This window comes from Mercenaria mercenaria, chromosome 10 (assembly GCF_021730395.1).
Source record: "Mercenaria mercenaria strain notata chromosome 10, MADL_Memer_1, whole genome shotgun sequence".
In the NCBI taxonomy this organism is placed as follows: domain Eukaryota; kingdom Metazoa; phylum Mollusca; class Bivalvia; order Venerida; family Veneridae; genus Mercenaria; species Mercenaria mercenaria.
The window spans coordinates 56,815,323-56,841,505 of NC_069370.1; the positions used below are offsets into that span (position 1 = coordinate 56,815,323).

The 26,183-nt window shown below is 35.3% G+C and overlaps 2 protein-coding genes across 3 annotated transcripts; both read left to right on the plus strand.

Moving 5' to 3' along the window:
• The first annotated feature begins 5,877 nt into the window (after window positions 1-5,877).
• On the plus strand, window positions 5,878-24,637 carry LOC123561480 (uncharacterized). 2 transcript variants are annotated; one of them, XM_053553149.1, is made up of 3 exons: window positions 5,878-6,243; window positions 22,440-22,560; window positions 23,239-24,637. In XM_053553149.1, the coding sequence occupies exons 2-3, from the start codon at window positions 22,455-22,457 to the stop codon at window positions 24,066-24,068; spliced, it is 936 nt and encodes a 311-aa protein (XP_053409124.1). In that variant the 5' UTR covers window positions 5,878-6,243; window positions 22,440-22,454; the 3' UTR covers window positions 24,069-24,637. The 2 variants fall into 2 exon arrangements, with proteins under 2 accessions (XP_053409124.1, XP_045209813.2); XM_045353878.2 differs by having other exon boundaries at window positions 5,880-6,239; window positions 22,449-22,560.
• On the plus strand, window positions 8,987-13,003 carry LOC123541696 (uncharacterized). Its single transcript, XM_045327226.2, has 2 exons — window positions 8,987-9,555; window positions 11,489-13,003. The coding sequence occupies exons 1-2, from the start codon at window positions 9,553-9,555 to the stop codon at window positions 12,026-12,028; spliced, it is 543 nt and encodes a 180-aa protein (XP_045183161.2). The 5' UTR covers window positions 8,987-9,552; the 3' UTR covers window positions 12,029-13,003.
• Window positions 24,638-26,183: the final 1,546 nt, after the last annotated feature.

Here is a 26,183-nt window from a genome sequence, read left to right on the forward strand (position 1 = left end):
TGGAATTGTCATGATTATTCGATCGATTGGAATTGTCATGATTATTATTAACACTTGTGCCAGTTGCACCACTATATGAATTAGACCGATCTTGAATGGCATTGTTGCCATTAGAAGCAGCAGGCGCATTATTACCTGTTAACACTCTGCTTCTGTGAGAATTATTAAACACTCGATTGCCTTTGACTGTAAGCGACCCCTGTTGTTAACTGCATTCACCAAAGTCCTGAGATTTGTACTAGCTAGGCGTTCCTCTTTTGACATACATCCCGTATGTATACACTGACGAGATATGAAAACGCAACAAACATATGCCTGAATATATTTTGTACTACAAAAAGCATCACCCCGAGATGTTCAACACATACACATCGCGACACTCTATACCAATTTTGTTCAAATTTAATCAGCAGAACAGACCGTAAAATTAACACAATAGGTATAGAGTATGGAGATGTGTATCTTACAGTATGTGTTGAACATTTCAAGGTGATGCTTTTTGTAGCAAAAATATATTCAGGCATATGTTTGTTGCGTTTTCATGTCTCGTCAGTGTACATCTTTATACACAGTATGTTTTAACTTTGATTTTTCTTTCAAAACTGCACCGCAAGCATCAGGGTTCTGAAGTTTAGCTATAACAACACTCGGAGTCAACGAATCCTTGTTATTAGGAATTCTACGTGCCGACACTACTTGAATGTTATCAAGCTTGAGATGGTCTTTGATAATTGTATACATGTCCGAATGTTACAAAGTGTTTTCTTTGGACATTTAATACTGTTTAAAATCTGTCATTATGTCTGCAAGACCACGTTAGAAAGCCATTTGTACAGACTCAGAGAGGTATGTGTAAATTATTTGATTTTATTAATAAGAATGTTATGCTGCTTAATGGTGCAAAATAAATAATATAATATAACAAAATAAAAAAACAAAACAATATAACATAACAAAATATTCTAGTATGACCGTTGTATAAAGAATTATGAATAAAATATTATTTGATTTTATTAGAATAATGTTATGCTGCTTTATGACGCAAAAAAATAATATAGCAGAATATTCTAGTATGTCCGTTGTATAAAGAATTACGAATTAAATATTAAAGTCTAAGTAAGTTTAACAATCTGCTTGATAAGCAGTAAAGTCTTACTGAATCTGTCACATATTTCCTTGACAGGAAATTGAAATTTAGTTTATTTTATTTGAACCCATTATAGTTAATATACGATATTTCAAAATAATTTCGATGAAATAATATTGACAATATGAAAAGCTTCTCCCTTATTTGTATAAAATATTAATTATGAATTATTTGAACACAAAAGTTCTTCCCCACATGTCAACTTTGATTAGGTTAGATGCATGTTTGCTACTGTTTTCTTGTTTATCACACATTAATCAGGCTAAATAAGTGGGCATTGATGTTACATTATACAATGGTTTTACTTTTCTATAAATATATATCTGATTTCTTAAAATGACTTATAATATAGTATGTGAATTTGTTAAGGTACAAAATTAAAATAAGTTTAATTAAAATTTTCAATGACTTTAGTGATTAGTATGTTTGTATATAGAACTTTTGATAAGCAATGCAATTGTGTGTTTAATATTCTATAAATATATATATCTGATTTCTTGATATGACATATAATATATGAATTTGTTAAGGTACATAATATCAATAGATAATGTTGATTAAAATTTTCAGTGACTTCAGTGATTAGTATGTTTGTATATAGAACTTTTGATAAGTAATGCAAAATTTGTGTGTTTTATTGTTCGGTAAATATGTATATATGATATATGATTTATTGATATGACATTGATATAGTATGGATTTCTTAAAATAAATAAAATCAACAAATAAGGTTAATTAAAATTTTCGATGACTTAATTGATTAGTATGTCTGTATATAGAACTTTTAATAAGCAATATAATTGTGTGTTTTATTGTTCTGTAAATATCTATCCGATTTCTTGAGACGACATATAGTATATGAATTTGTTAAGGTACATTATATCAATATATTATAATCATTATATCAATAAATAAGGTTAAATAAGATTTCATGATTTTAAATTGATGACAATAAAGTTACTAATTTTTTATGTGTTGTTATGTGATACAATCAAAATGCATATTTATTCAGGAGACATTTATAAGCACTCAGTTAGCTAGCCGTGCTATCTTATAATTAAAATTTAAACTTGAAATCTACCCTTACCTATTACCTTTTGAAAATTAAAGTAATACAATCTATTGGCACTGCTTTCAATAATTATTATCATAATTGCCCCTAATTTGTCCATAGTGCATCTTTATATTCTATATAAAATTAACAATCTTCTGAGAGCTGTAACACATTTTAAAAAAGAATTTCTAGCCTAATGTTATTAAATGACAAATTTTATTTACCGATGAATCAAGGCCAAACCTGATACTCTAGTTCAAAGGTCATTTTCTTGTAAAAAAACAACAACAACAACAAAACAACAACAACAGCTAATTTACTTACCTGCGTTCCTGACATTACCTCACATGTATACTTTAAAATGAAATGATTTCAATGACAAAAAAAGACAAGATAATTCTGACCAATGAAGTGACCGAATCGGCAGTGAAACCCCTCTTTTAAATGAAAATGGTAGATCCCAATCTTAATTTCAAAGATATATCTTCAATAATAGAGAGGGACAAACACATAAGTCACAGTAGCCCGATATTAAAAAAAGCTAGTAATGCGGTGTGCACGCGGTTCCTACCTGCGTTGAGTCGTATACGGATGCGTTTTGTGAAAGCTGAAAAGAAAAACAACTAGTGAAATATATCTTTCATGTAAAAGCTATAGTAACAGTTGCTCTGTAAATATCAATTTGTTACTCCAAATTGATTTCGCCATCCTCCCCTAAACACTAAACCGATTCGACAAGAAAGCCCCTCAAATGGTAGATCAAAAGCTTAATACACACAGATATGTTTTCAAGGCCAGATAAGAACAAAAACTGAGGTCATAGTAGCCCGAATTACTAAGGCTTGTGAGGACTGCAAGCATGCATTAATTTTACAATTAATTGTTGTCACTGCAATTTAGTATGTACTTGTTTTCGGGAAAGAGTTTCTAAAAAAGCTTATTAGCTTACTACTCGAACCCTTGCTTTTGTAAAAATGTATTGTAATCACATGCTATTTGTTGAATAAAATATTGTTTAAACCAAATGCAATAGGAAAAAAGGTCCCGTGACTTTGGAACATGGTGGTGGGGGGGGGGGGGGGGGGGGGGGGGGGGGGGGGGGGGTAAGAGTGAGGTTGGGTGAGTACCATAAACCGGTTTATTTTAAAGCTCCCAACTGGTAATTTTGCCACTGACCATTCCAAGGCGGTGCCCGACTGTGTTCCTTATTTGTTATTGTGTGTTTGCTTTTTATATGAGTGTATGTGTATTGGTAGTGTGCACATCTACGTGCTGTGAGTTTCGTTTTGGGGAGGCTGCGTTTTAGGAACGTTGGAACGTGGCATGCCCTGTTTGATATTTATCCTTGCTTTTTTTGTCAACATGATATTAAAGTCACTCAGATGAAATAGTAGCTTGGTGGGTGGTGTGGCGGTAAGGCAGGATGAAAAGCATTAACAATTAAAAATATACAAAATACAAACTATTTTGCTCATTGCAGAGCTGGAGCGGTCTCCTGCGCTTGTCCGGAAGTTATTATCAATTGGAGCGCACGGCAAAAATACGCAAATTATTGCATGTCCGGACGTATTTAGTGTATGGTATGTATTATATACTGACTAAAGGTTAGGGTTAGTATTGCCATGGTTACAAAACATATACATTAAAGACACTTATTATTCAGTTCAGGTGTCACCCCGGTATAGAAGTACTTCCGGGTCATTGTATCCTAGAAAGTAGTTCTTTGAAATTTTGAAGTTCCCAATTTAACGCTATCCCTACTTTGACATGTTATATTCCAAATGTCTTTATTGATACTGTGTACATTTTTTGTCATTTCTGATGTCTTTAACAGTTGTTTTATGTGTGTTTTTCAGGATTACATTTCTGTGCGGAAGGATTAAAAAACTAAACCAGACTGGTGGCCATGACAGATGTCAGTGGGAAATTTAAACATGGACTAGATACTTTGATGTGTAGCAAAAAAGTTCATCGTTGATGGTGGTGTTTTTCTGTGATATATTGACTGGAATAGTATTACTCTTCAGAAATACAGAGCTGTCAATGCTGCAATTTTGTTGTGAAATTCACAATCCATGTCCAAAAGTGCTTGTTTTACTATACAGCAAAGAAGGAGAAATTGTACCGGGCCGACACCTTCACTTGAATCCGGTATATACCGGAGTCTAATTTACACAGGCGCTCCAGGTCTGCGGAGACACAGACAAATACAAAATATTCCGCCAGCGCTTCCTTGTAACCAGTACAGCTTATCAAATCAGAATTTAGTCGAGATATTTTATTGGCTTTGCAAAGTTACTAGTGATATGTACAAGGATAAAGGAATTGTATCTATCTGTCTTATTTAACTGGACAGGAATGAAGTACTTATACATGTACACTGTCTATAAGATCCAAGCTCGACCACAAATCAAACATAAACACATTTATAAGCAATATAAATGATGACTTATATTTGTCCGCTTCAAGTTCCTTCTTGGTTAACCTGATACCTGATAGCCTGCTGGCGGCAAGTTTTGCCTTGTGATCAGTGCAGACCAAGATTAGCCTGCACAGTGGTTTGCACTGTTCGCTATTCAATCAGTAAATTTTCAGTGGACACCCCTTTAAATAATAAGTGATGCTGCCCAAATTGAATGATAGGTCTGTCCACTGTAGAAATTTAGCAGGGTAAGGGTAATTTGTGTCACACCAAATATGTATGTTGGTAGATCTAAGTCTAGGCCTTTCTTCTGATAATGTCTGGGGTTGCATGCAGACGTGTTTATTTTCGTAATATGTATTTATAGTAGAAACATGTGAACAAATAATGAATCTGAAAGATCGAATTCATTTTTAGTAAATTAAATGAGACAAAGTTGGCCAAGAAAAAAAACCACCATACTGTCCTACCCACCATACTGTCCTACCTAAGAAAAAGTTCAACCAAATCCACATCGTATGACTTTAAATCTATAAAGCAGGCACTAAAAATTAATATTCATTGAGTTATGCCCTTTAATTTATTTTAATCAAGTTCCTGTAAAAGGATTGAAGCACTTCCACTCTCTGTTCTCACTCGATGCATTAGATTCAAACTTGAAATTATTATTTTTAGACTATAACATTAATTATATATCATAAGGTCCGTAAATCTGGCACCAATATTTAATGCATTACGCCCTCTTATTACTTAATGTTGCAGGGTTTGGTGCACTTCCACTCTATCTCTGGAATTGCATTATGGATCTGAATTATCGTTTAACATCATCAGCAGAATCACATGACACATTAATTAATCAGTCCAGTGGCTTATACTCCAAATGTTATCATTTCGCTGGTTTTCATTTTCAACAACATCATGGATCACGATTAACATTTAAGGGGAGGTATATAGACTGTGTTTATTTACTTTCCTTGTCTTACAGACAAGATAATTTATTTACGGCTGAAATAGGAGTCTACCCGGGGAGGCCTATGAGTATAAAGCACTTATGAATCGTGACTGTAATCTTTGTGTAAATGTTGGAATTTTTCCTTATTATGTAAATTTGCAGCACACACACCTCCATGGCTCTGTTAGGGCAAAAACTGTATCTAATCTTCAAACAATACTCGGATCTGTACCAACTGCTGTTTTCTCGTCAACATCTCATGAATGCGTTTAGGTGGGTTTAAACGAACAAAAAGCTGATTAAAGTTGGCTGTTACTTGCTACAACATAAGAAAACACTGATTATACATACGCGACCTAGTGTTGAAAAAGGTTTACATCTAAAACAAACAAAAATGTACTTTAATGAACTGTTCTCAATGTACTACAACATGAACTCCGCCCACCCTAGCCGAGTTATATAAATGCTGTGTACGAATTACTAATGGCCACATGATAAGCCTAGTAAACAACTCTTGACCCAGTGTATATAAAGCGTGGAGAGAAACGTGAGCTGATACAATTAGTTTGTTCAGTGAGCAATAAATATTTACAAAGTCTTATCTGGCCAGTACTTTAAACAGTTACTGATGAAAGAGTTTGGAGAAGGAGACCCTATTTTACAGGTATTTATAATTAATTTCATTTTACAATTTTACATGTTTTACGGGTCCGCGTAATGGACTATCGGAATTCATGTAATAGCATAATTATCAACAATTAAAATTTTGTTGTTTTTAAATTAAGATTGCGTGATGCTTTGTTAGTAAAATCAAGAAAAACTGCAGATATAATTACAACTATTGTAAAAAACGTACATGTTTATTTTTTACGATGTTTGCTTATTCATGTGTAAAATGTTTATGAATCCTTGATTTTTTTAAAGATTTTTAAAAGCGGTTAAATTGTTATATATTGTAAAGGTTAACTCAGCTAGAACGTAATCAGGATGCTTGAACATTCAAATTGATACAAAATCGGTATGAGAGTATTTCATTTATTTCAAAACTGACTTAGTTATCAACACAATTATGTAGTCTTACATTTAGGTATATCCCAGCAAACACACAACGTTAAGACAACGTTGTGTTTTAGTTGTATGTTAGTTGTGTTATTTTACAACGTTGTGACAACGTTGTAACAACGTTGAGAACTATTCAAAGTAGTGATTTGAAATGTATAGGAGAAAGCCCTATGCAAGCAATGTGTGAATGTACTGAAAAGACCCTATAAAAAGACACACTGAGTTTTTATCTGAATCTTGTAAAATCTACAACGTTAGTACAACGTTGTGCAAACGTTGGGCTACAACGTTGTGTACGTAACAGTGCTGTAACGTTGTCACAACGTTGTTAAGTAACGTTGTCACAACGTTTTACTCAAGTTTGAATCACAACGTTGTTAAGGTAACGTTATATTAACGTTTTTACAATGTTGCCAATTTTCAGTGAAAGAGTAGTTATGAAAGTATATTCAAAACTGACAGTTGCCTAGAAAAGCCTGCCTACTAGTGGAGCTACCGAGGTTGCCTGCTCAGCAGCTGTCAACTGCTTCATACACGAACTGCTTTGCTACTCCCTTATATACTAATTTTTTTTGCTCGATTGTGAAGAATAAAGCTTTGAGTCCGTATCCGGGAAAACCTTCGTTGGAATGGCGTTTAATGAGGACGTTAACTGTCATGACCCATTATTAGGGTTCAAACCCACGTCTCCGTGGTAAGCAGCCGGCACCTTGTCTCCAACACCACCACTCCCCTTCTGCCGCAAAACATTGCCAATTATATAGGTAATTTGTACAGCATATGCTATATGCAGGTCTAGAATTTTCTCCTTTTTTTATAGATATTCTGTAAATATATGTACAATCCATATAAATCTGAAGTCCAGAAGATTTTTCAGTATAAATTTATATAGACTGGTTGTATGAGATCTGTTAAAATTACAATTTAAATCATAACTGCAAGTTAAAATGAAATTTTTCACTCATTATATTTGCATGTAGATCTAGATTAAAAACATAGAAATTATTTTATACAGATGGATCACTTTATTTTTTTCACATTTTCCAAAAATTCAAAGTTGTCAATATTGACAGAAAATCACACAAAGAAACCTTCATATGCATTCTAAGTTTAACCCTGCAGTTTTGACTAAACTGTAATTCAGATATCGATACATGAATCAAATACACCAAATCTTTAATTAAATTTATTGACTGAAAGATGTTTAAATTTTCGGATAGAATTGAGCTTCTTCTAAAGAGCAGTTCAGCTCAAAGGAGAAATATACTGTACAAGTTCCCGAATATTACTGCGGAGTGTCAATTTTTAGAAGAATCCCTTACAGAAGAAAAAGGCCTGCTGCGTACTCTTGCTGTGTACATACAACGTATATGATGCGTACATGATGTGTACTGAAAGCAAGGGCTTTAAATAGTACGCAGGATATACACCGCACATACACCGATAGTACGTTTGTAGTACACTTTTGACATGCAAATGAGCTCTGCCGCGTACTACTTGCTGCGTACATGCTGTGGACTACATAGTACACAGGATGTACGCTGGAGGAATTTAGTATGCGGGAAATAGTACGCAGCATGTACGCGGCACATACACTTTTCACATGCAAATGAGCCTGCGGTGTACTACCCCTGCGGCGTACATGCTGTGTACTCCTGCGGCGTACATGCTGTGTACTCCTGCGGCGTACATTCTGTGTACTCCTGGCCCGAGTCCTGCGGCGTACATGCTGTGTACTCCTGCTGCATACATGCTGTGTACTCTTGTGGCGAAACTGCTGTGATAATGTAAATTCCTTACCCCACCAACTTTCTTATGCAAATGCTGATCATTTGGACAGAAAAAAAACAGAAAAAAGATAAGTGACATGCATCAATAAGTATTTACCCTTACCAAAATAATGTAGATTGATGTTATCAAATAAATTAGTATGCTTTTCTTCATCCACTTTTCAATGAAATAAATCAGTTTTTGTAGCATGTAATTTGGTAAACATCTGAAGAAAATGGCGTAACTGCATCAAGGGGAAACAACTTTAATGCAACTAAATATAAGTGTTATAAATTTCGAAGTATCTGCGGTGTACATGCAGTGTACTATTTTCTTGTACAAGTCCCTCCTGCGTACATGCAGTGTACTCCTTAAATTTTCAGAGTCTGTGCTGCGTACTTGAAGTGTACTAGTGACCTCCTGCGTACATGCTGTGTACTCGTCGAGATAGTACGCGGCATGCGGTGTATGTAAAATGTACTCCTCTGGCGTACTACTGTGTTCGCGGCATATACACAGCAAATACGCAGCATGTACGCCACAGAGGCTTGCTTCTGTAAGGGATATGCCCCCGGCCCCCCACCCCACCCCCGCCCTATCATACCTGGGACCTACGCTTAAGCAAATTATGTATTTATGAGGGTACATCAGAAATACTGATGACCTGAACTTCAAACTTCTGAAAAATAAGCTTGTTTCTTGAAATAAATTAGGTTATTTTAGTGTCAATATTTTGTTGTTGTTGTTGTTGTTGTTGTTGTAGTATTTCATTATGTAGGTAGCAAGACGTTTTGACCCCTTGACATTTTGACCCCTAATAAAATAAGATGACACCTTGACCCCTTGACACTTTGTCCCCTATTTTCAATTTTTTCATAGTGACACTTTGACCCCTATTTTTTTTTTCTTTGATTTGCTTGGTTTAAGTGAAAAATTTACATGTTATATGTCAATGTGCAGTATTTATAGTTAGCTTTTACATTTTTTGTTGAATATTGACAGATATTCTGGCTCAAATATTTAACATTATTTTAGTGTTTTAAAAGGAACAGACATAGAAAATAATACAATTTTAATCACATTATTTGAAGATTTTGACATCACAAGACACATCAAAGAATATGTAAAAAGGCGATAATGATATAATGGTAAGTATAAATGCTGTATTAAAATATAGAATGACTTTGAATCAAAGAAATCATTGATTTCAATTTTATGTAAGTGGGCTAATTTGCAAGTAATTATAAGATAAAGATGGACTCACAGAACATGTCAGTCAGGTAAGTGTAAAATGTTAGCCCTATATCTCTATATTACTATGGTTATATTAATATCTAACTGAGTCAAACTGATATTGTATTTTGTAAATTCATTTGTGTATCTGGACTGAATTGTCTAATTATGTCTCCCCCAGGAGACATATTGTTTTTGCCCTGTCCGTCCGTCCGTCCTTCCGTCCGTCCGTACGTCACACTTCATTTCCGAGCAATAACTGGAGAACCATTTGACCTAGAACCTTCAAACTTCATAGGGTTGTAGGGCTTCTGGAGTAGACGACCCCTATTGTTTTTGGGTCACTCCGTCAAAGGTCAAGGTCACAGGGGCCCGAACATTGAAAACCATTTCCGATCAATAACTAGAGAACCACTTGACCCAGAATGTTGAAACTTCATAGGATGATTGATCATGAAGAGTAGATGACCCCTATAGATTTTGGGGTCACTCCATCAAAGGTCAAGGTCACAGGGGCCTGAACATGGAAAACCATTTCCGATCAATAACTAGAGAACCATTTGACCCAGAATGTTGAAACTTCATAGGATGATTGGACATGCAGAGTAGATGATCCCTATTTATTTTGAGGTCACTTGATCAAAGGTCAAGGTCACAGAAGCCTCAACAGTGACTTGAGAACCACTAGGCCAAGAGTGTTGAAATTTAGCGGGATGATTGGACATGCCAAATAGATGATCCCTATTGCAGCCTACGATCAGTGTCTCTTTGACTTTCGCTCCTGACCCCTATTGACTTCTTGCCTATAGGACTTTGCATTGGGGGAGACATGCGCTTTTTTACAAAAGCATTTTCTAGTTAATGTTCTGTTTACTCATAATAAATTGAATCTGACTTATTCATTTGAGATGTTTGTCAGAATTACACATATTTGGCTATATTTGATAAGATGTTGGAATAAATGCAATTATTTTCCACTAAGCTGTAAATATTATAAGAGTTGTTGGACAACCCAAGGACATATTTTATCACACAAAGCAGTGTTTATATAATTGTACATTATAACACGTTTTGTTGCATTAAAAAATGTCAATGATAAATATATGCAAAATGATTTTATAAGATTTACTAAGTATAATAGTATTGTAGTTATTGCAGTCAGAATAGATAGAATATCAAGGATGTGTTTGTTGATTTATTAATGTAAATGAATATATATTTTGTGGAGTGTAAAATTCACTAATAAGATTTGAGCAATTAAAGTCTAACACTTATTATAATAGCATTTTATTTCACGTTTATCAATTTTTCAATGTATTTTCATAACAATGATATTTCAATATTAAACTAATTTCAAATATAAAATTATTCAAAAATAACATCAGTTACAATTATTCTTAAACAGATTATCAAATTTATCTATCATTTAATTTATTGTTTAAAGGCATACTTGAACTCCATCAATAGGGTGGTGATTGGATTAAAAACTTACTGAGGTGTAATAATTGGATTACACTGCACTGTAAACTGAAGTGTGCCTCTAATTACTCTAATCTAGGTACAATACAATAAACATGTTACCTAATGGGGTCTCACCTTCACAACATTTAACTAGTAGGTACTGTATATTAATTGAAATGTATGGTGTTAAAGGTTATCAGGCTAATTTTTTATGAAAATTCCTTAAAATAAATGTTTTTTTTATCTAAGTTGAATATATTTAAAAGTTCGAAGATAGTGAATTAACTTTACAGAAAATGTGAGCAAAACATTAAAGTGATTTAATTAATCATAATGATTCAATAACCTTACACACATTTATATACTGATACAACTTCTTTGATACAGTCCATCATTCGTCATGTGAAGGAGCACGGTCTCGCCAAAACTTACCAGGACAGGACAACCGTTCATCAGCTGATAAGCAAGCTACTTGCCCTTCCTTTTCTACCGGGTCTGGACATCGAGAGAGCGTTCCAACGTCTGAGGGACCGCGCCATGACCAGCTCGCAGCCAGTGCGGGATCTCTTCCAATACGTCTGGGACCAGTGGTTGTGCTCAAGTTTGTGGACGGGCGATGAGTGGAGTGTCTACAGGCAGCCTGTATGCACAAACAACGACTGTGAGGGTTGGCACCGGCGCCTCAACCAGAAAGCTGGATGCAGCACACTCCCATTCTACGTGCTAGTTCCACTTCTTCATCAGGAAGGAAAGTTGGTATCAATCACTGTTGCTCTTGTCTCTCAACAGGCAGTGATCAGAAACCGTCGTCAAGTGTATGTGTCAATGGACAATCGTATTGGCGAGCTTTGGGACAAGTACGATGACCATGACATTGTGTGTGAAGACTTTCTTGCGCGGGTTGGTGAGATCTATGGCCGTATGTAAATCTAAAACTCAATTAAATTGAAAAAACAGTGCCAGTGCTTAATAATAGACTGACCAGTGCTCATCATGTAAATAGTGTACAAAGTGTATTATGTTTTATGTGATGTATTTTTCTTATTTGTGTCTTTGTTGTCTTTTGTATAATGTTTAATATTTATGTTGTCTGTTTCATGTAAATAGTGTACAAAGTGTATTTTATTCAATGTATTTTATGATTTATGTGATGTATTTTTCTTATTTGTGTCGTTGTTGTCTTTTGTTTGACTTTTCTGTTTTACAGTATTCTGTCTTTTGTATAATGTTTAATATTTATGTTGTCTGTTTCATGTAAATTGTGTAAAAAGTGTACTTATTCAATGTATTTTATGTTTTATGTGATGTATTTTTCTTATTTGTGTCTTTGTTGTCTTTTGTTTGATTTTTATGTTTTACGGTCTTCTGTCTTTTGTATAATGTTTTATATTTATGTTTTCTGTTTCATGTAAATAGTTTAGCGTTACTTGTATTTATTTATAAAAATGTACAATTATGAATAAAGTAGTATACCAGTAAATGAGAAGTTTCGAACAGAGAGTTATTTTATTATTTCAATTAGTAAATGAAGTTATTTACTGTATATCTAATTACTAACATGATTAGTAATTTCATCTAAATAATTTCTTAGATAACTGCAAACGTTTGTGAAACATCATTGTTAATAATACCAACACTCATAAACCAACACTCATAAACCATACTTTGTCACCTACTCATAGCCTAGAACTTGTACAAGTCCATCTATACAGCTTTTATCAATGACTTACATGCACATTAAGAAATTAAACTGCAGAAAAATATACCCCTAGCCACAAAAAATCTAAGGGGTCAAAGTGTCAAATAAAAAAAAGTAGGGGTCAAGGTGTCACTGAAAATAGGGGTCAAAGTGTCACTAAGGGGTCAAGGTGTCATCTTTGGTAAAAAAAATTAAGGGGTCAAACCGTCTGACATTCATTATGTAAAGCTGACTTCGTAGCGATAGGTTCGAATCTATATTTTGCATTTACAATTTCGTTTATTTTAATATAAGTTGTCGAATATACTGTAATATCATTGAACTTAAATATTTTTTCGTAAATTTACTTTGAGTATCTCCTTCTTAAAAAGAAACGTTAATTCGGATATACTGAGACCTGAATATCTGCATGCGCGCCGATGTTTACAAAAGGAATGTCCAGTATTTTTGGTGTCTTTCGGTGAAACTTTTACACATTAGACAACTGAATAAAATCCCTTTCAATTAACTATCGATATATTGGTATTTTACGAAGACGGGGTTTAAGTACATATAAATTACTCTGATCTATCTTGATAATTCTTAAATTCATTTTTGGGCAATTTAATTTATCCCAAGATTTGGGCCAAGTCAAGATTTTGTTGCAGATCAAATAACCTACATTTTGTTTCGTTAACAGCAAACATAAATTTATTCAGTAAAAACCCTAAAGTATAGTTTCTGTAAAGAAAAAAAAAAGAATGCAAATTGCTGCCCTACCCCACCGACTTCTGTTAAACAAGAAACTTTCCATATAATATTCAGCACTGGTAAAGGTAAGTTTTATTTACCGTCGCTTGGTGAAACAATTAACATAAGCTCTCTAGAGCTTTTCTGCGACCCTATATTAAGAACAGTTAAACCAATTATACCTCACCCCTTGCAATTGCTGGTACCCATTTACAGCTGGGTCGACAGAGGCAATCGGATAAAAGTGCCTTGCCCAAGGCCCACCCCCAGGGGGGAGTAGCCAGGATTCGAACCGGGGGCCTTCACTTCCGTAGAAAGCGTCTTAGCCCTTTCGACCAATGCGTCCGCAACTATTTAATTCTGTTTCGAAGTCTTTCAGTGCTTTCACCGGATCACTTTTCAGATTATATTTACAGCACAACAGCACAATGTTATTTTATCTACAGACAATAAAATAAATATTGATTTGATTTGTTAAGTGCTGTGTGCGGCCATAAAAAAGTTGCCCCAATTTCATTTCAGTGTTGATATTTTTCAGGTCCTTCGGATCATTGATTTCAACTCATTTACTGATTTAGATTTGAAGATTGAATACGCTTAAGGGGGTGATAGGGGGCGTGGGCAGTGTTGCATTATCCATAACTGCTCATGAACAGACTCAATCAAATGAGTCTCCCAATTTTCACTGTTTGTTAAAATTGTTTTTTTCTGGGTGCTTCCAAGGATCTACTTTTCAGTTTTATATTTAAATTTTTAACTTTTTAAGTTTTAAATCAGAGCTTCAGATAAGCTGCGTACTTATGAAAAAAAATTTTTTCAGAAAACCTTGATTGAATTAATAAAATTAACACAAGGATGTGTCTAGCCGCCCGGGTTTCCGAATGCCTAGTCTGAGTTTTAGCCGATCTGAGACCCCTTTACCAGCGGCTAGCAAATCCTCAAGGATTTTCAACCATCCGGTAATAGATTTCCTGATAAATAAGTAATGATACCAGTTTTTTACTGAAAAAATATAGATGTCGATATTTCGTTGCAAACAAAACTGGGAATACATACTACAGATTTACTTTTAATCGTGCATGTAGATACGAAGACTTGCATGTCAGTACTAAGGTCATATTATAGACTCATTCTAGTTTGAAATCTAAGTCGGGTTTTCTTTGTAAATCTTCAGGCCTTTTACATGGAGAGGTGGCGAATACCTCAAATGGTATGATCCTCATGCCAAGTGGGACAGGAGGGGTTTCATACAATGCATGTAAATACCGAAGCTTGCATGTCAATTCTAGGTGCATCAAACATAGTAAAACTAATTCAAGTCTAAAAGCTATCTCATGTTCCTTTGTCAACCCTCAGACCGTTTCCCAGGGAGAGGTGGCAATACCTTAAATGGTTCGATCCTCATGCCAAAGTGGGACAGAGAGGTGGTACATATGCATGTAGCTCCCAAAGATTTGCATAATGTAAATACCTAAGTACGTCATACATAGTAAAACCAATTAAAATCTGGAAGATATCTCATTGTTTCTTTGTCAATCTCAAGCCTGTTTACATGGAGAGGTGGTGAATACCTTAATTGGGTTTCCAATCCTCATCCCAAGTAGGACAGGAGAGGTGGTACAAATACATGTAGATACCAATATTTGCATGTAAACTTTAGTATGTCATTGTAAACTAAATTCAAGTCTAAAAGCTACAGTAAAACCAATTTAAATCGGGAAGATATCTCGTGTTTTTTTGTCAATCTCGGGCCGGTTTACATGGAGAGGTGGCGAATACCTTAATTGGTCGATCCTCATGCCAAGTAGGACAGAGAGTGGTACAAATGCATGAGATACCAGCATTTGCATGTTACTACTTAGTATATCATAGTAAACTAATTCAAGTCTGAAAACTATAGTAAAACCAATTCAAATCTGGAAGATATCTCATGTTTCTTTGTCAATCCTCAGGCCTGTTTACATGGAGAGGTGGCGAATACCTTCATTGGTCCGATCCTCATGCCAAGTAGGACAGGAGGGGGTGGTACAAATGAAATGTAGATACCAAGATTTGCATGTCGCTATTTAGTATGTCACAGTAAACTAATTCAAGTCTGAAAGCTATTAAAATTTTCTTTTGTCAACCCTCGGGCCTGTTACTGGAGGGGTGGCGAATACAATGTACCGTAAATGGTATGACCCTTTGGGTGCAAAGTAGGACTGAGAAGAGGTGGTTACAAATGCATGTAGATACCAAGACTTGCATGATGTAAATACTTAAGTACTTCATACAATATATAGTAAAACTAATTAATTTATTTAGGTTTTACGGCACACCAACACAGTATAGTTAAAAATACCAATTTAAATTTCAAATCTGAAAGCTTTTCTCATGTTTCTTTGTCAATCCTCAGGCCTGTTTACATGGAGAGGTGGCAAATACCTTAAATGGTTCGATCCCATGCCAAGTGGACAGGAGAGGTGGTACAAATGCATGTAGATACCAAGATTTGCAGGATGTAAATACCAAAAGTTTGTCATACGTCATAAAAACCAACTCAAATCTGAAAAAATATCTCGTGTTTCTTTGTAAATCCTCAGCCTGTTTACATGGAGAGGTGGCAAATACCTTAAATGGTTCGACCCTCATGCCAAGTAGGACAGAGAGGTGGTACAAATGCATGTAGATACCAAGACTTGCAGGATTTTTAAATACCTAAGTTTGTCATACGTCGTAAAAATCAATTCAAATCTAAAAGATATCTCGTGTTTCTTTGTCAACCTCAGGCCTGTTTACAGGGAGAGGTTTTCGTTACCTTAAATTTACGATCCTCATGCCAAGTAGGATAGATTAGGAGATGTGGTACAAATGCATGAGAAACCAAACTTGCATGATGTAAATATTTAAGTATGTCAAAACATAGTAAAAACCAATTCAAATTGAAAGCTATCTCATGTTTCTTTGTAAATCTTCAGGCCTGTTGACACGGAGAGGTGGCGAATACCTTAATTGGTATGATCCTCATGTCAAGTGAGACATGAGCATGATATAAATGCATGTAGAACCAAATTTGCATGATGTAAATTCTTAAGTACGTCATCCCTAGAGATCTAGTATCAGGCTATATATGAGAGTCGCATCAGTCTGTCCATCTACAGTTAGGTCTCCTAAACTGCTTCAAAATTTTTCAAAAAATTTTTACATGCACATCACCATCATGAGCGCAAGGAAAACGTGCATTTACATGTAACTTTGACCTTCACCTTGACTTGAGATACTTTTTAAAGTCAGTGTCTTCAGAAAATAAGCAATTTAGGTGCCGTACGATATGAAGGTATTCATCACCTTCATGATAGCTCTATTTATTTAAATTTTGAAGATTTAATGACTGAAATTGAATCATTTGATACCATTAATGGCATAAAAAAGTTTATTCAAGAGTACGGGTCTTGTCTTATAATGCGATCTACTTTTGTCAATACGATTGCTGTAGAACTGATTGGACCTACAAATTTACAACAGTTTAACTGTTTTGTTTCCTTTTTACAGTCCCAATATTATTGCAATTCGGTAGCAAAGATGTTGACACCCAATGTCGTCTGATGAGAGTTTTACAGGATCGAATAAGGTTTGGTCATTGTATTCCCTGAAAGGAAACAAAAGGAGAAAAGAAAGGAAGACCTGCATGCCTATCGCAGGCCAATGCTGGCTGCAGATCAATTTTGAGTAAGTTCTGTATACTGTTACGTGTGGAGTAAATTTGTTTTTAACAGGGTCCAAGAAAGAGGATAGGTAGCTTGGTAATTAAAAAAAAAACATTTTTTAGAATATTGATAACATAAATCATCATCATTGACAGGTGTTTTTTTAGGACAATCAGAAAAGAAAAAACTCAGCTGGGCCTCATGTTCTCAAACCATTTTTCAGTCTCATTTGTTGTTTTATCTAAAACATCATAATCAATCGGGAATCCATTTAAATAGCTTTTTTAAATCGCTTGTTGTTCATTAATAGAATATAAGATTTAAATTAACATACATGTGAGCATGGCGCCTAATGTGGATGCCTTTTTTGTGATAACGGCAATTTGATTACAACTTTTACACCACTGTATGATTTTTTTTCAGATGCTCTTTGAAAAAATCAAAGACAGGGAACAAAAAAGGAAGCTGAGGATCTGTTTTTAAAAACATGTTCCATTCAAAAATGGTGGATTGAAATTTAAGGTAGACTTAGATTCTATTGCTTTTATTGTCCAGTGTTGATGCTTTTTGGAAAGTCAGAAAATTTACAACATTAAAACAGCACTTGCTTTGAAGGCAAACTGACTTAGGTTACAGTTAAATGTATCTAAAGATCAGTGTAACTTGAGCTCTTGATAATCTTCAGCTTTACTTCTTTATTTTTGGTGTTGCACTAAAAGGCCAGCATAATTTGATTCAGGTTTAACTGCAGGATTCAGGATGGTTGAACTGATATAAAATTAAAAAAACCAAATCTTCATCCTTAAAGTTTGCTTAAGGGCATAATTTAAGTTTCAGAAACAATTTAAACAAATAATGTGTCTTTGCTCCAGAATCATTCTATCATTGACATTGTTTTACACAAGTACTTTATATTTAAAGAATTATATTAAAACAAAAACATTCAATATTATTACAGAAAGGTGTGACGGGTGCGGGTACTGCAGGCAGGGAGGATTTGACGGTCAGCCAGAGGATTTGGAATATACTGTAAAAGTCTTTAATGTGGACTTGCGGGTGATTTAAGTTTTCACAAGGGTTTTAGTGTGTGTGAAAGTATGTCAGTTTTCAAAATTGAGCTATGACAGTTTGCTCAAACTACATAACTCAAAGAACTTTGAAGCGGTCTTGTTGGCGTCATGAGCTTTTGTTTAATACCAGTATTGGGGATATAGGCCCATGATTATATACTGTAGAAAGTGAACAAGTTCACTGCTCGATACAGATAATCATATGCCTGATCTCTGAATGATATTTATGAACTAAAAGAAGGCATACAATAAAAACATACTGTAGTGATTTAAATTATTGATATTGTTAAACTAGATCTGGGCCTGTATTCATAAAGGATCTTAGTAAAAAAATTATTCATAACTTTAAAATTCTTCAATTTTAAATCAAAAAACTTTTCACGCTCTTTAAATATTTCACAGCATGACTACAAACTGTATATTATACCCAAAGAAAAATAGATTGGCAACTTGAAAGGCGTATAGAGCAAATTCTCCCCCCAACATCACATGGCAACTTGAATGAGATCTCGTTTTAGTAAACATATTTGATCACAATTGATCGGCAGCAAATGCTTTGAAATAAAAAACTTGATCGTTCGTGTATAATGCTAATGGGACTTTTTTAATAATATTATCAGTATTTTTTACACAGGAAAGCAATGAATTTTTGATTGGAAGTCTGAGAATCAACGTTGTTGTAAAAGGGGTCGTTCGGTTTTACACGCAGTGTAACATTAAATACTGACCACGTTGAAATTGACCCCATAGATCCTTTTCAACGTTGAGAATTGACCCGTCAAAATTTCAACACATAAATTTGATCCAAAGGGTCATTTTTCAACGTTGAGAATTGACCCCGTCAACTTCAACATTAAATTTTGATCAAAAGATCCTTTTCAGCATTGAAAATGGGCCCCACCAACATTTCAACATTAAATTTTTATCAAAGGGGTCAATATCTAATGTTTACACCGCTGTACTGCCAGTTTTAATACTTCAGTAAGCATCTGTTGATTGATCACGACTGATCATATCGGCAAACACTTTGAAATAATATAACGTGAAAAATATTAACGCGCTAAACACGAGCTGATCAAGACTCTCCAGTTGCCATATTACTGTCAAAATCGCCGAATAGTGGAGCGCGCTGTCTTACAGACAGCTCTTTTTGTTGAGACCCCTTAGAGAATTTCAAATTTGTTGTCGCAAATCTTCATTCGATGTGTTGCACAAAGTCGCATCCATATAACCATGGTCAAGGTCACACTTTGGTCAAAGGTCAAAGAGAGTTGATTCTGACGCATTCTTTGTTTATTCTTTTACTATTTTTTATCAGAAAATCAAAATTTTTGATCGTCTGCGTTACTTAAATTTTGTTTTCTCAAAAACTGTCAAAGGTAACATTTGAAACTTGGAAAACTTGTTCACTTTTACACATTTTATCATTGCCATTTCAGGTAACCCTGCGATTTGTTTTTTCAGAGGTAATACCTCTTTCTGCCTGTCAGTCTCCAATTTCTCAATACAATGTAACAAGGTATTTTTTTTTTACAGTGGTGACCTCATTCTGCTGACTAGGGGACTTTCAATGTTTTTTTTTGAGCTATTGCACTTTTTCGACCTTAAATTTTCAGTTGTTTTTTTTTTTTTTTTAATCCAATTACCCAGTATCTTATCATAGGAAAGACATGATACTAGACATAATTTATTGTGATGACCTAATTGTTAGACAAGAGGAGGTAATTCTGTCAAGGATCATTTTCTAAGAATTATTGCCCTTTTTTACGCCCGTTTGAAAAATTGGACGTATTATGGGAACGCCCTGGCGGCCGGCAGGTGACGTCCGGAGCATATCTTCTTCATCATGGGGGGATTTTGATGAAACTTGGCACAGTTGTCACCATCATGAGACGGAGTGTCATGTGCAAGAACCAGGTCAAGGGCTGTTTAAAAGTGGCATCCGTGCGTTGTGTCCATATTTGATTGTCCAGACTGTAACTTTGACATGCATGGAGTAATCTCATTTATATTTGGCATAAATGTTAACCTCATGAGAGAGTCATGTGCAAACCACAGGTTCCTATCTCGAAGGTCAAGGTCACACTTAGAGGTCAAAGGTTAAATTCAATAATGACTTTTTCCGGAGCATTTCTTCTTCATGCATGGATGAATTTTGATGAAGCTTGGCACAATTGTTCACCATCATGAGACGGAGTGTCATGCGCAAGAACCAGGTCCCTAGGTCTAAGGTCAAGGGCACCCAATTAGAGGGCAAAGGATACAAGAATTTAAACTTTGTTCAGAGCATTTCTTCTTCATGCATGGAGGGATTTTGATATTACTTGGCACAAAATTTAACCATCACGAGACAGTGTCATGCGCAAGAAACCAGGTCCCTAGGTCTAAGGTCAAGGTCAACTTGAGGCTAAAGTTCAGATACAAGAATAAACATTGTCCGAAGCATTTCTTCTTCATGCATAGAGGGATTTTGATGTAACTTGGCACAATTGTACACCATATGAGACGGAGTGTTATGCGCAGGTCCTTATTTAGAATTACCTTCCTTGTTTTTACTAAATAGTTTAGGCCTAAAAAAAATTCTTTTTTTCCGGAACATGCTCAAAAAAATTGGGGTAGGTAGGTGGAAAATATTTTTTTTTTATTAAGGGAGACTTTTCGGAAATTATTTTTGTGTCAAAAAATGGATACAAATAAGGAGTTATGCCTTTAGAGGCATCAGTAAGTTGTTTTCTAACATTCACTGGCCATGTTTTAAAGATAAAAGTGCAGTTTTTTCAACTTTTTGGTTAAAAAGTTGAAAAAATATTCTCAGAGGCCATAAAACATTTAGGGTCGAGCCAAAAATTTAGGGTAGGTTTGGGATACCGGAAACAACAGTTTTTTTTTCGCCTTTAATTGCAACTTTTTCATTACTAGTCGTAGGGAAAAATGGAGATCACTTTTCTGTAGTGCAACATGCATGATACATCCAATTCTGAGATTATTTTGACCTGTCTCTACCTTGGGAAAAATTTTTGTGTGGACTTTCAATTTTTTGGGGGGGGGGGGGGATTTTTTTTTTTAAAGATTAACTTCCCTTTGTTGTTCTATAAATAACTTACATTGTAACTTTTTGTAATTGATATATGGAAAAACCAAGACCACCTTTTGTGGTACAGCATAGGTGTTTTTTTTCAGTCAGTAACTTGAGAACCACTTTACCTAGAATGTTAAAACATAATAGGATGATTGCACATGCAGAGTTTTATGACCCCTATTTATTTTGGGGGTCACTGGACCCGAACATGAGAAACAGTTTCCATTTCATAACTTAAGAACCACTAAGTCCAGAATTTTGAAACTTAGTCGGATGATTGGACATGCCAAGTAGATGATCCCTTTTGTTAGCCAACCATCATTGTCTCTTTGACTTTTACTCCGACCCTATTGACTTCTTGCCTATATGACCTATGCATTGGGGAGACATGCATTTTCCTTCAAAATCATCTTCTAGTTCACCTTTGCCGATCTTGCAGCTAATGAAGTCTGTATTTACCTTGTTCCTGTGGGCATGTCATTGTATTAGATTTTGTTATCGTTTAACTACATAAGCTTTTTGTATTTAATTAAATTGAATTATCGTTATCGTTAAACTACATAATCTTTTTATAATTTTGGACTTGAATTATCATATATTGTTAAACTACATAAGTTTTTTGTATTTGATGGATTTAAATAATTGTTACGTATGCTTTAAACTATATTGTATTATCAAGGGGTGCGGTATTCCCATATACTGCTTAAGGGATTACTTTCGTTGTTTCTGAACTCTAACAAATATTTTAGTAAATTTTATAATTAGATCTTGAATTAAAATATGTAATTGAAATTTTGTTTTGCTTATTTATTTAAACATGAGCTGTCAAAAGTAGGTTGTATTTTGGTGGTTTCACAACGTTAACCAACAACGTTGTCACAACGTTGATACGACTCCACATTTTTACGTTGTCACAACGTTGTATCTGACCGCAACACAACGTTATGCCACAACGTTGTCGCAACGTTGACACGACTCCACACTTTTACGTTGTCACAACGTTGTTTCTAACGTTGTCACAACGTACAGCACAACGTTGTAACAACGTTGTCACAACGTTACTGTGCTTCCTGGGATATTGTAGAGACAGATGGCTTCCCATTCTCCACTGAAGATAGCGCTAATCGTGCTCACCCTGCTAGCCTTTGCTGTCGTGGCGGCCATTAATGCGCTAGCAGCAACCAGTAATGGCGAAGGTAAGGCAGTATATAAAACAACTTTAGTTGGTTATAATTTGTGTTGAAAGTCTCTGCCTTTAGTACTTACGTCAATTTCAGTATTTATTGTTAAATGATATACTCGTTATACAAGTTAATAGTACTACAAACGTAGTTTTCAACAGCCTGAGAGGTATTCACCAAGACCTGGTAATAGAAATGTACATATTGCCACAGAGGCGAAAGGACCGCCTCTGTAGCCTAATGGTAGAGCGTCCGCTTCGAGTGCGGGAGGTCGTGGGTTCGATCCCCGGCCGCGTCATACCAAAGACGTAAAAAATGGTACTAGTAGATTCCTCGCTTGGCACTCAGCATTAAAAGGATAGTGCTAGGACTGGTCAGCCCGGTGTCAGTATAATAAATGTGACTGGGTGGGGTATCATGCCACGTGTCTACGGCGTGATAGTCCAGTGAGGCAGCATTATAAAGATGGGCATTGTGCTCACTGCTACAAGAAGACACCGTCGTTTATATTACTGAAAAATTGTTGAAAAAGACGTTAAACCCGAACACAGCGAAGAGCAGAATTCGTTACTATATGCGGTAATTAATTTGTTCCTTCACAAATTCCTCTTAATTTGTTTCCCCAATGAGCTTTGAATGTAGAGCTAGTACAGTAATGATAATGTTTTTCAAAATTCACATGCTTATTTTCAGGTATTTTCTTGAACAACACAGGCTCTATATCCGACTTATTTTACCTAGAAGTAACGCCCGCCGGATGGACATTCAGCATCTGGGGTTTTATTTATACCTGGCAAGCCCTTTGGATTATTTACGCCCTCACAACAGTGTGTCGTCGGAAAGTTGGAACGTACTTGTATCTGATGCCCGTTTATCCAACAGCTTTGTTTGCATCGTATATAATAAATAATATTTTAAATGTTGCGTGGTTGTTTGCCTGGGACAGAATGAAGATTGCCGTCGCCCTGCCAATTCTCGCACTTCAGCCATTTACGTTGTACATCTGCCTTTTCTTTTCCTTTAAAACACTGTACAACAACTTGGATTTCCTTACGAGGAACGGACTGAATGTTGACATTTGGCTTATTCGTTTACTGATTCAAAATGGAATTGCTTTTTATGCTGCTTGGGTTACTGTGGCAACATTGCTGAATTTAGGCGTTGTTTTAACGTATAAAGACGGAAGTGACGTCACTGATACCTTTCTGGCACAAGACATTTCGAGCACCATAATTCTTGCAATTGTATCCGTAGAAATCCTGCTTTGGTTTAGCTTCGATTTGACAATATTGGACAAGTACACGCGTTATACTTTCTCGCCGTATATTACATTAACAGTTGCCTTAGCTGGAATTGTGCAAAAGAACTTTAACCTTGACACAGCCTACAGAAACTCTGTTTTCAGTGTAGTCCTTTTGACTGTTGCCGCCATTTGCCTGGTTGTCAAGCTTACCGTGATGCTATGGAGACATTTTAAGAGACCTATTCAACCATTACTGTCAGACTTTAAGCCAACTATATGAAAGCTCTAAGACAGTTTACATGATTAATGACACCGTCTATGATTGATAGATAAATGGTATATGGCGTGACCACCGACGTAAAATTCCATCGTTGACGAATCTAGTGTTACACGTTCATTCGTCAAGCATTATAGCTATTCTTGTTTATTAAAGAGCATACTGACTCAACACTTGGTCTTTCAAAGACCCAGTCCGAAAATACCGCCTCAATTTCAAATGGCTAACGCATGAAATAGGATCCTTGCATAACATAATATAAAATTAATCTGTCTCCTAAACTCAATACCCGATTGAGTAATTATTTTAATATTTCAAGTTATATTCTATAGGAAGGATGCCAGACTTAACCACGAAAATATCAAATACCAGTTTTGCCGAAAAATATATCGATACAGAAAATCGTGCGCGGGACTGGGTGCAAACGGTGACAATCTTGAAAATGTGACGTTACTTGACTGAACAATTTGGTAATAAGTTGAACAATCAATTTCATAATGTATCTTTTGTTTTAACAAATTGTATATGATTATAATATTCATGTACATATGTAAATAAAATCATTCATTCTTCTCTTGTGCAAGTTTTTTCTGACTTACATGACTAGAATAGCAAGAAGTCAGGATTTGTTCACATTTTGTCTTCTTGGCAGATTAGTCAAAGAATAAAACGTGACCAAATCTTGGCTCAAGTGCAATTGTTTCAGCCCAGAATACAGCAGTATATATGCTCCAAAACGTGTTCCAATTTCGTAATAAGGCCTTATTTGGACGTATGCCGTCGGCATTAGAAAATCCGTCGGCAATGAAATATGTACTTTTATTTGGACATAAACACCAGCAATTTATCCACATGGTTTAATGCATCCTCAAGTTCTCTAGGACGTTGTAAATTACAGCAGTAACAAGGATTCGAACCCATTTTCGAACTCCTGACAAATCACAAAAATTACGATTTTCAACACATTTCATCGTTCCTCGCCGGCACAGAATGCATAAATTGCTAAACTAATTTCATTTTGTATCTCATAAACACTCAAACGATGACCTTAGGTGACCAAATCTTGGCTTAAACGCACCGTTTTTGGCGCAGAATGCAGCAGTATCTAAGCACCAAAACATGTTCCAATTTCGTGATGAGGCCTTCCTGCTGAAAATCCGTCGGCAATGTAATATAAACACACTTTTGGACAAAAAATACTAACAATGTATCGAGATCTTTCAATGCATCCTTACCTACTCACGTCCTCCTTTACGTTCACACGCAGAGTATAGGCTTTTCTAAGAAAGGAGTAACTTTGATTTAAGAAATAAAAAGAAAAAAATTCTTGCAAGAAATTTAACACAGTTTTCTTTTAAAATACGCTAAAACGTTTTAACGCTCAATATTAACGGGAACTTCTTTAATGAAGCATACGAAAACTTAATGCGGTATTCCGTTTTCTATCTGTGGAATCTGTGGCCGAGTGGTTCAGGCCATTGGGTTAATTTCACTTGCCCCTCACCGATATGGGTATTAATGAAAGGTGGATGGTCCTACCCAGATGCCTCAGCAAAACGAAAGCGTTTGCAGTCTGTTTTATCAATGGAAGTTATACATGTTGATAGAAACAAATCTAGTTTTTGAATGAGAATGCATTGAATGCAACATGTGAGGGCTAATGTTATCACAATTTCACTTACCGGTTTTCTTACATGTAAAGATTAAGGTTACTTTTTGAATGTGTATAAAATATGGCAAATTAGAAAACAGGAGTACGACAGTAACTCTACTCTGTTTTCGTTCAATGGAACGTGTTGACTCGTCAGATTACGTATTACCCGCGTGGGATTTCGGTATTTTCCGGAATTTACGGTTGAGCTACATTTACGCAGTAGAGATTACTAGTATGTACTCGCACAGAAATTGCAGAGTGTTATAACGGGTCCAGTACCTTCAGGATGGAAAGTTCTAATTCATTAAAGATCGAAAGCTTTTGAAAACATATGTGTAGGTCGTACATCTATTACGAAATTACAAAAAGTATTATTCACCTTGTATCAGTTTTTTTTTTTTTTAACTTTACTCCAAATATTGCATGAACACTGGTCACATGCTGCACAGCGGTGCCAGATACCA